General features: G+C 25.9%; 1 protein-coding gene across 3 annotated transcripts in view; it reads left to right on the forward strand.

Moving 5' to 3' along the window:
* LOC100159935 (excitatory amino acid transporter 1) overlaps positions 1-11,759 on the forward strand; it is a 28,926-nt gene that overhangs the window by 16,739 nt on the left and 428 nt on the right. For all 3 annotated transcript variants that reach the window (XM_001944293.5, XM_008186699.2, XM_008186700.2), the window contains 8 exons: positions 5,389-5,568; positions 6,487-6,804; positions 7,207-7,249; positions 7,338-7,383; positions 10,131-10,323; positions 10,399-10,632; positions 10,880-11,074; positions 11,301-11,435. In XM_001944293.5, coding sequence (XP_001944328.2) covers positions 5,389-5,568; positions 6,487-6,804; positions 7,207-7,249; positions 7,338-7,383; positions 10,131-10,323; positions 10,399-10,632; positions 10,880-11,074; positions 11,301-11,435 — 1,344 coding nt within the window. The remainder of the gene's footprint in view (positions 1-5,388; positions 5,569-6,486; positions 6,805-7,206; positions 7,250-7,337; positions 7,384-10,130; positions 10,324-10,398; positions 10,633-10,879; positions 11,075-11,300; positions 11,436-11,759) is intronic.

Genomic DNA, 11,759 nt, shown 5'->3' on the forward strand with positions numbered 1-11,759 from the left:
TATGGGTTATTAGCGCCGATTTAGTGGTAGTAATCTACTTTCGTATAATTGTTTATAGTTTATTATATTATAGCATTATACTGCATAACAAACGTTGTAACATTGATAATTATATGCTATTTTTAAACTTAGCTTTATGTCTATATTATAATAGTAAATATGTGTATACTACGATACGAACGTCAAGTGATCCACCCTCAAAAGCTTAATATATCATTAGTAAAAAAAGTTGAATAAACAATAAGAATTAAGTGTTAACATTAATAGGTACTAATATTCATAACACATAATAACTTTTAAATTCATATACATATGTATGTGGGTTTTTTATGTCTATCGTTATATAACGCGTAATATTCAACTACTAAATTCTAATCGCGTAAATAAAAAAGACATTTCACTTGAGTAATTGCCAATAGGTACCTAAGCTGCACAGTTTACATATTATCAAACATAATATTTTAATAGTTGATTGAATTTTTTTATCTGATTGTAATTTTCTTTATTTCATGGTGGATAGATGCCTATAATAACCACCTACTATCTGTTGCAATACTTTGTTTATCAAAGTCATAATATACAATGGTTACTTGGTATAAATTCAATATTTTCAATAACTATAAACCAATGTTATAGATAGGTAACTACATATATATTTTTAATTTCTACGATTAGTTACACATTTCTTACATTAACAAAATTCTACTTCACTAGTGACGTCCGTTATTCATAGGTACTAAAGCAATTTTTTTATCATAAACAATGTAGGTATACATTTTTTGTTTTTATACAATAATCTTATTTTGGATTTTATTATAAATTTATATACGTTGAATTGTATGCTGTTTTTTTAATTGTTTTAGTTACATTGATGAAAACCCAATAACGGGCCTATCTCATGTTTTATTTTACACTGTATCATTTATAATTAAAATTATCATGATTTTTTATGTTAAATTAACAAATATACAATATTTATAGAATTATTGAGTCAAAGAGAAATTTGTTGATTTTATATTTAATAAATATTAATTAACTTTAAAGTTAATATAGAGAAATGAATGAGTTCAAATGTAAGTTTATGAACTAGTTCATATTTAAATGAAATTTACAAGGTCAGACTATATACCACCTAATGTTTTCGTGTCATATCAAATATGTCATTATCTTTTACAACAATTTTCATTTATTACAATACAAATATACAATTTGCATTAGCCAAACTATATTAAATAAATACAAATATATTATGTAGTCTTAACAATACCTATAATAGTGTCATTCTATAAGCATTTACTAAACATTTCAATATTTCGAAAATACACAATATAAAGGTACCATTACACAAAACCTATTGTGTAAATATTTTTATATATTTTTTTTCTATACATTATATATATTATGCATATGTATAGTAGTATAGTACCTAATTCTTTTTTATAGATAGGTACCTATAAGCTTGCATGAACTTACCAATACTACCTAAACTTATTAAATGTTTGATAAAAAGTAATTAAGAGCGTACCTGTATCTTAAGTTGAAAATATTTTTTAATAATGAAAATATAAAAATAATTTGTAATTAATTTAATCCAATGATGATAGTAATATTATTAATATAGATATAATAGCGATATAGATAGTGATGCGTGATATCGCGTGTACCTAAATACAATAAATAATTATTATTTATAAATATGTTTACACTTAATAAATTATACAGATAGAAGAATAATGATCAGCTTTATTAAAAATTAGAAAACAAGTCAAAGGTAAATGCTTCCAAGAATTCAATATGTTATTAATTTTATGTTATAATCAGGTAGCTTTTCACCTATATGGGCATATACTAAAAAGTCAAATATTCACAGATATTGAATTGATATTTATCATTAAAACTGATACAATATAAGCTTTTAATTTCCTTGACCCAAATTATGATTACTGATAAGTGATAACACTATAAAAGGTAAAATTTATTTTTATAAAAATATACCTTTACATATCCTTAATCTTTACGTATATTTTATAAAAATGTACAGACAATTCTTTGTATTTTAGACGATAATAAAGATTATAAATTATGTCAGTCTTTTTAAATTTTTATGGTGGTTTCTAGTAGCATATTGTCATTCTAATTGATATGATGAAAGGTCAAATTAAAATGAAAAAATAAATTACAGAAATAGGATAATATTTACGCAACACTAATTTTTGATATAATCGATTACCATTTTCTAGACATGATATAATTTATGAATCAAAATTTGTTGGCTTTTTAAATAATTTAAAGATGTTACCAAATTGAATTGTTCAACTATTTTTAAGATTATTTTTTTGATTTATGTATGTTGATAAATGCTTTTTATACGCGTTTAAAGTTTAAGCTTTAAAGTTGTTCAAAATTCGTAATAATCATGAAAATATATAAATAATTTCATAATTAAAAACTCATAACATTTTCAATTTTTACACAAAAGTCTCGGATTTGAAATGTGATCCTCGTAAGCATTTTTTACTGAAAATTAAAAAAAAATTTGAGCGAAAAGGCACATTCATTTTTTTACGATCGATTGAAATTCAATAAATTGTTATTGAAATTGGATATTCAAACGTATATAAACGATTTTTGTTATTTTGTTATTATTTAAAAAACACTAACCATCAAAACTTAAAATATTCATTATTAATACTTAAATCACACAATTAAATTTTAAAAATATTTAGACTAATAAAATTTTAGTCTAATATTAGTCATTTGATATTATTACATTTTTTTTTCATAAATATTGATAAAAATTAGGTATGCTCTGTAAAAATCTTGAAATTGTAAAACCTGATTTCTTATAAGTTATAAAGCTCTATATAAGCTTATTATAATGCTTTACAAAAATTTAAAATAATGAAAATACAAATGCACAATAATTTTTTTTCTAGTTACAATTTTGACGAAATTCAATATTTAAACTAAAAATTCTAGTTTCTGTTATTTATTTGTAATTAAAAAATTATTATTCGTTGGGATTATTATAAATATATAATAACATTTCTCTAGAAATGTACGCTGACAGACCATCCCCGTTTTGAATCGTTCCTCGTATATAATTATATAACATTGAATTTAATTTTGATCACATCATATTCACATTCATTACACTGACCTACTCAATGACGATATGTTCTCTCGAAACTGAGTACCTGTATACACTAGGTAATAATATATTCAGCAGAATGACATCTCTTTTATTTTGTTATATATATTTTAATTAATATTAAATTGAAGATTGAAGTATGAAAACATTAATTAATGAACAGTACCTATACATAATATATTAAATTATTGTATAAAATATTGTTAATGCGTTGCAAATTTAGTATTTACGATTTTTATACAAAGTCATAAGTATTATTTCTCTTACAATAAACATAAATGTAACATTCAAATATTTTCTTTAATATTTTCTTTATTTTAATATGATTAATAATTATAATTATGGAACTGTGTGAGAACTACGATGTATTTTCATGACGTATCTTATATTATTTCGGCAATTTTTACAAGAATTCTGATTGATGACTAACTTGCATTTAGTACATAGATTAAAGATTTTTTTTTATAATTATTGAATTTAATTTTGCAGACTGCTTAAATTTGCATTATTATTTAAGATTTTGTCAGCCATATACGTTACATTAAAATAAATGTCATATTTAACATTCATATATATAACTAAAACTAGTACTCTATATTAGTAGACGTATTTCCGTAAATTGACTGATTATCGGTTGCACAGTATTAGCGTGAAGCATTCTTCTAATGACTTTCTTGAAACAATGAAATAAATTCTCTATAATTTTTACAATCTAAATAATTATAATATTTACTCGTTGTCTATAAGTGCATAATTACTATTATAATTATTAATATTTTCATAATTAATTTACTTATAATTATTAAGTTTCATTAATTCCCCTTAATTTTAATTCTACCCAATAACAAAGCTAAGTACTTTGTAGTTATACATTATTAATATTCATGTACCGTACGTTCATACCGTATACCAGCTACGTAAATATTAATAAATCAATAAGATCAGATTATCAGTATAGTAGCCACAAATCTATTTTATTTTGGGGCACTCAGATTGTATCGTAATAACTATATATAAATCTAGTATACCTATCTACCTACCTACAAGTGTTTTGTTAGATTACGTATTTAATGAATGGAACATTTTTTTAATTAGCTATAAGAACTCCTTTGTAAAATATTACGCACCGCTCAAAGCATTTGTAAATTTATTGTGTTTTACACAATGACCTTATTATCCATTTTCCATTTAAATAATATAATGGTTTTCAAGAATCCATGAAACATTATTTAACGATAACCTATTCTTTATCTAAAATCTAGATACCTATTCAACTTGTGCCACATACTAAGATTATAATATTATCATTCGTACATGATATTACTGAAATGAATATTGCAAAATAATTGCAATTATTTATTGGTTGTAGTACCTATCTTAGTAAATAATTAGGTAACTGAAAAAAAATTATAGAATTAAACCAATTATAGTCCACTAAAGTTAAGGATTTTGGAATGATCGTTGTAAATACGATTTGGGATTTTTTTGCTAATTTATTATATTTTGAAATATCTCAATCAAATAAATAATAATTAATATTTACTTCATAAATAATTGATATTATTATATTCACCAAATACCAGTTATGATTAAGAACAAAAATTAAAGACTGAATTAATTATTCGTTTTACTTTATTGATTTTATTATTTTAAAAATGTTTACTAATAATATTATAATTAATATAACCTACGCCTCTATAAATTACTCTGCATTATTTCTCATTTGTAATATATAGATAAGACGCTACCTATATATAGGCTTAAAATCATTCTGATATTTTTGTTGCCAAACTCTTTTAACGATATTATATAATTTTATGGAAAACAGTCAGATTGAGGAAAAAAATACCTGTACGTGTTAACAAAACGCAAAGTAACTCAGTTACTTACATTTTTTTTTATATACAAAAAACATAAACAATAATATGTTTGCATTATTGTTTACTTTATATTATTCTATAAACGTGGTTTATCAACGTAAACTATTAAGTACATAGGTATTGGTCATTGGGACATCAGAATCACAACTTAAAAACCGGTTTAACATCTCATAGATTATTAGGGTCACGAGTAGACACTAGTTTGAATCAAAATGAATAGTTTGAACTTACCTATTTATTTGTATTTATCACGTACAAACAACGATATAGTTATTAACAAAAATATTAAAATTTAAAAAACCTAATGTACCTATACCAATGTTTTATTTTTATTGATTATATTTTTTTTTTCTATAGATCACCTCTCAAACCTTCTCATTCAGATCAAGGACGCAATACAATGAGTACCACCAGGAGACAAAGCAAAGAAAAAATTGAAGAATCATGTTTTCGTCATAATTTGCTTACTATATTGACAATAGCTTCCGTAGCTGGTGGAGTAATTTTAGGATTTATTTTAAAAGGATCTAAATCAGAGTGAGTATTATACTATTTCAATACAGATTTAAAAATAAATATTTATCTATATCACAAATCTAAACGTATTCCCGTCGGTTTATCTCCAATCTACAGGTCACTGCAACTACGATAGGTGAACAATTACGGTGATACAAATAAATGTTTAGTATATTTATTCAAAACTTGTAAATTGCAACATACCTACATTTTTTATCACCTATGAATATTTTAATTTCTGATTACTGATTGCTTAATATTATTGGTATAATCATTATTGAAGCATATTTACCAGCGTGACGTCTTCAGAGTTTCATTCAGTGTGGTTCAATGTTCAAAATATATATACCTATATATATGTCTATCCAATAGATATTTTTTTGGAATTCGAATTTTTAATTTTGTCTAATGAGTACCTATAGGTACTGTCGATTAGGTACTACACTTCACTAAACACTACGGAAAAATATAGAACTATAAGTTATGGTAATTTGAATGACAATGAAATCAAGTCAACCAGTTATGATTGACTGTGCCGTAACTGACTAGGCTTTAAATTTTTTTTTTAAACCAGAATGTTGGTCAAACACTCAAATATATATATATATATTGCAAAATGCGTAACATAAAAATACCAGATCTGTGAATGAATATAAAGCAGGTATAATAACGGCAATGAAGTTTAAATGATCATCACTAACCACGTTAGCTACGTATCGCATCCCGAATAACGTGTTATGACCTTTAGGTTTAAACTAGTCGTCTGCTGATCGTATATATTATAAACTATAATTACTATAATAAAGGGTATATTCCACGATGTCTTAACTTTTATTAAGCTGTTACGCCTGTACAATATAAACCTATAAAAGTGATTGCGAAACGTTATATTATACACAAAATTAAAAAATAACATCATCAATTAAATTTTGTTTATAGATGGACAAAACGCGAAATAACGTACGTACAATTCCCTGGCGATATTTTCCTACGTATGTTGAAAATGTTAATTGTCCCGTTACTTGTGTCATCTATTGTATCGGCTATTGGATCGTTGGATTTATCTTTGTCTAAGAAAATTGGCTTCCAGTCAATTGCTTATTATGCAGCGACCACATCGATGGCAGTTTTGCAAGGTATATTTTGGGTGATGTTGATCCATCCTGGTAAAATTATGAGCCAGGAAGAGCAAACGGCAAGCGTACACCAAGAAACTAGACCAATCACTACTGTCGACACTATATTAGACTTAATAAGGTTGGTTAACAAATTTTGACATTTTCTAAATTAAATTTATATTAACCGATTCACTAGTTTTACAATGAAAAATCTTATTACTATTTTTTTTTTTTTTTGAAAAATATTCAGTTATTTTTACACACGTGAAAGTACACAAATATTTTGTTTCTAATACTATTTCACTAGATACACGTATCTACTTACAGTAGTATAGGTACTTATATTATATTGTAATTATCTAGGTATATAAATTATAAGTACCTAAGGCACCTATAAGATTTTTCAAGATTTTTTCCGCGAATACTAATAAATTAACATTTTTAAACATTAGCGAAATATAATAATATAAATATAAATATAAGCATATGAATATTATAAAAAAAAATAAATGTCTAAGATAATACTGTCGAAATTTCACAGAAATATATTTCCGGCCAATCTCATTGAAGCAACTATATCGACTGTGAGTACATAACATTTCTATTGTTGTTTATTTTTATATATTTTAATGAATTAGTATTCATAATAATTGTTTTGTTCTCTTTTTTCAGTACCGATCAGTACTTATCCCTCCTAAGGCACTACCGAACTCAACAGGTAATAATTGTTTTTAATCTTATCTCGTGTTTGTAAATACAAAATTACTATAATATATTATAAAAGTTTAGCGTAAAATTATATATTTAAAATAAATAGAAGTTTAACAAAAGATTCTATAATATATAGTTAGTTAATGCACGAATTAGAAATATTTTTCTCTCACACAAATAAAAGTTTACTAAAAAAATGTATGTATTGTTAATAGGTTGTCTCATAGATATAGGTACCTACTACCGCACTGGCATAGACACAGAAGCAAAATATTTAGATATTTTTATAAGATACCGTTGTTATATAATGTTGGATCAACGTCCTTAAAAGTTTATCTTTAAACATCAAATAGTGATTCTTGATTGAAGCGTTCATAGTTCATTCCGTTTGATATGAATGATCCATTTAATAGTTTTAATTTGTATGCGACTCAGTATAAAAATATAACTATAATATCACCTATATTTAATAAAACATTGACACCGTACAATTATTATTTGTGCGAAGCTACAAGCCGCTATAACATTTTAACTTTGCATTTAATTGTTATATAACAGATTGATTAATATTATACATTACACATTGACCAAACAAAAAGTAAGAAGATAAATTTAATAAAAACACTACTTCAACATTTTTTTGCCTAATATTTTATGGCAAATCGAACAATAAATCATGTCAAACATTTTTACCGTTTTTTAGACTTGAATTACCTATATAGTATTTTTACAACTATGATCTATTTTGTTATTTCGTTTTTTCTCAAAGTTAAAATTGATCGTTATGAATTACACCATATAAATCAAAAAAGTGATTGATCCTAATATACTGTACCTAAGTGTTTCATATTATTCGTTTTTGTTCAAAATTATCGACTAAAACATTAAGTACCTAGGTATCTATATAGTATATTATATCGTACGACACGTCTGTATAATATAAAGTTTTTAAAACCAAAATATTCACAATGTAATGCAAATTTAAAAAAACAAATAATTCACTCTGCTGTAGGTATAGTAAGTGTCAAGTGTAACTACCTCGTCATTGAGCAAGTACCTGTGTCACTGTAATAAATATGATCAATTTTAATTGATAAAACATTGTATACGGAAACCAATTATAAACGAGGACCGGAAGACAGCCTATATTTCTAAAGATATATTCTATTTTTCTATTAATTGTAATATGGTATAGGTTGCACTAACAATTTGAAAATATTAGATAATAATAGTATACCAATATACGTAATGACGATGATAAATCCCTATGAATAATCTTTTTTGAATTGCAAAAAAATAAGAAATTATTTGGGGGGGAAATCGAAATATTTTACATGTAGTCGTGTGAATTGTGGGTATACAATTTTCTCATAATTTTAACTTTAAATAGGTACTCATAAAAAATTTTGTAGATTTACCCTCAACTTAATTTTTTGATTCCAATATAGCTATAGGAACAACGTACAATAAATCTTCTATACATTTTTATGGCGAACACCACGCATAACATTTTTAACTACAAAATAGTTTTAAAAAATTCGTGATATATTAACGAATATTCGAATGACGAATTTTGCCAAAATTTAATATTCAAACACTTATAAAAATCGTGACCATTCTATTTTCGATATTTTTATTTCTGTAAGAACAATAATAAATGATGAGGAATCAACGTTAAATTACATTTTCATAAACTGTTTAGTACATCAATTATATTATTATAGATGAAAATATATTCAATGTCTAGAAAATGTCAATATAAATATTTGGTGAAAGTTTCAAGTTTCTACGGTCGTTCGTTTTTGAATTGCAACAAAATAAAGAAATCGATTTAGGTGCCTATCAAAAATCGATGTTGCGTAAATATTCCGGTTTTTCGTAATTTTTTTTTCGTTTATCCCGATAAGTACCTACCTAATGATAATGTTTTAATTTTGACACCTTGCAAAGTACCAACTATATCAAATTTTCCACTAGAATCCACCCTTAAATTTCAAGTTTGAAGCATTTTTACTGCTCCAAAAGGTGATTACAGACACACAAAAAAAAGATACCTACATCATTGTAAGACCAATCGTTCCGCTCAAGGCCTCATATTAATATTCTTAGATAGGTACTGAAATTAAATCACGTTTAAATCAAGTTATGATTTTAAAAACCTACCAAACTACATAATGAAATATATATTTACATATGTTATAAAAATATAAATACATAAGTATGTTACAAATATTCAACATACTTGTGTTAATTAAATTCAAAAAACATATCGTGAAATGGAATAATAAGTTTAGGAGGTTGTGTTCTGATATATTTGTGTCGAAAGCGATACCTACGTCAGTATAGGTACTATAACAGCAATTTACAAAATGGGTAGATAGGTGTCACATGTACAAATTAAATTTATAAGAAATTTTGAATAAAAATGATAATTTCAATTAAGTTACGTTTATAGGTATCAAATATTTAGGTACACCTATTGAAATATAGTTAGCCTTTAGGACTTTGGCAGTCTTCTAAAAAAAAATTAGTTTAAATTAAAATAAAAACTACATGATAACAAATAAATCGTTAATTAATCAATATTTATCTTTGGCTATTATTAATATTAACAATAGTAGGTACTTAATATAATATACTATAATATTTACCAACATAATATTATATTACCTATGCAAATAATACATTTTATATTTTAACAAGTATAGGTACATCGATCATCGTGTATATAATAAATTAATTGTTTTATTTTAGTGAGCGTTCCTGATATGACATTATGGGAAATAAAATCAGAAATGGTTGAAGGATCTAACGTGCTTGGATTAGTCGCATTCTCTGTAGCTTTTGGTATATGCATCGGAAAATTGGGACCCACAGGAAAGCCACTTTTAAACTTTTTCGATAGTTTGGGTGAAGCTGTGATGTTAATGACCAACTGGGTGATATGGTAAAGATATAATTTTCATATAATATATTTAATATGTTATGAAGGACTTGAAGAAAATCGTTTGTTTTATTTCAGGTTATCGCCAATGGGTGTGCTCTTTTTAGTAGCATCCAAAGTATTGGAATTGGACGATTTTGGCGTGATTGTTGGCAGACTAGGAATGTACTTCTTGACAGTAGTGCTTGGATTGTTCGTCCATGGATTTGTTCTATTACCACTCATGTACAGTTTATTCACACGTCAATTGCCTTTCCAATTCACAATGAACATGGGCCAAGCTATCATAACAGCCTTCGGAACAGCTTCCAGGTATAAACACTATGATCAATTATATTCTTCAATTTTCTTGTAAAATATATTATTTTGACGTAAACTCAAATATAGTATTATTTACAAGTTAATACTTGTAGTTAGTAGGTACCTACTTAGCAAGTTAAGTTAAGAGGACGCTGTACCGCATGAGTTGTCACCGTCTTACAAACGTACACAACAAAGCAAATTTTACGTCACTCAATCTAAATAAACTTTAATAACATTCTAAAAATTTGTATTCCAGTTCTGCATCTTTGCCAATTTCAATGGCCTGTCTAGAAGAAAACAATAAAATTGACGTCCGAGTTTCACGGTTTGTAATGCCTATTGGAGCAACAATCAACATGGATGGTACCGCCTTGTACGAAGCAGTGGCCGCAATTTTTATTGCCCAACTGAAAGGCATACAATTAAGTTTTGGTCAAATTGCAGCTGTAAGGTACGTCATGATGTTTATTTTAATTTATTTGTTGCCAATAATACAAATTGTATTTAGGTATCCTGTACAGGTTAAGTACAGATACCTAAACCTAATGAATAAGGCACTTTTAATGTGTGATAAATGAAAACAAATTAGACGATAAATTCCTACTAAACTAAAAATCCCAGAGTGCCTATTTAAACACTTTAATTTCAATAATCTATTTATTTAAAATTGTAATTAGTGTGACAGCTACTATGGCATCTATTGGAGCAGCTGGAATTCCTCAGGCAGGATTAGTTACAATGGTGATGGTTTTGGACACATTAGGACTACCAGCAGATGATGTTTCGTTGATCATTGCTGTAGATTGGTTGCTGTAAGTATATACTTTTTCTGATATTATACATGCACTAAGTACACCACATTATAATATATTTTAATTTGGTTTAAGTAACTAAGTGTCTTATACAATTTAAGGCTTTAAGTTATTGAACTAAATTGAATTCATTAAATTCAAACTTCATAATCTTAAAACTACATACCTACCTACCAAGTAACTAATATATAGGTTCCTAAACAGTAGGTATTGATATGTACAACAATTCTATATTCAATCAATTATAATATTATAAACCTACTTAAGAGGACGTCGCACCCGCATGTGTTGTCTCTGTCTTACATACGTACGTTGTAGCAAATT

This window comes from Acyrthosiphon pisum, chromosome X (assembly GCF_005508785.2).
Source record: "Acyrthosiphon pisum isolate AL4f chromosome X, pea_aphid_22Mar2018_4r6ur, whole genome shotgun sequence".
NCBI lineage: Eukaryota > Metazoa > Arthropoda > Insecta > Hemiptera > Aphididae > Acyrthosiphon > Acyrthosiphon pisum.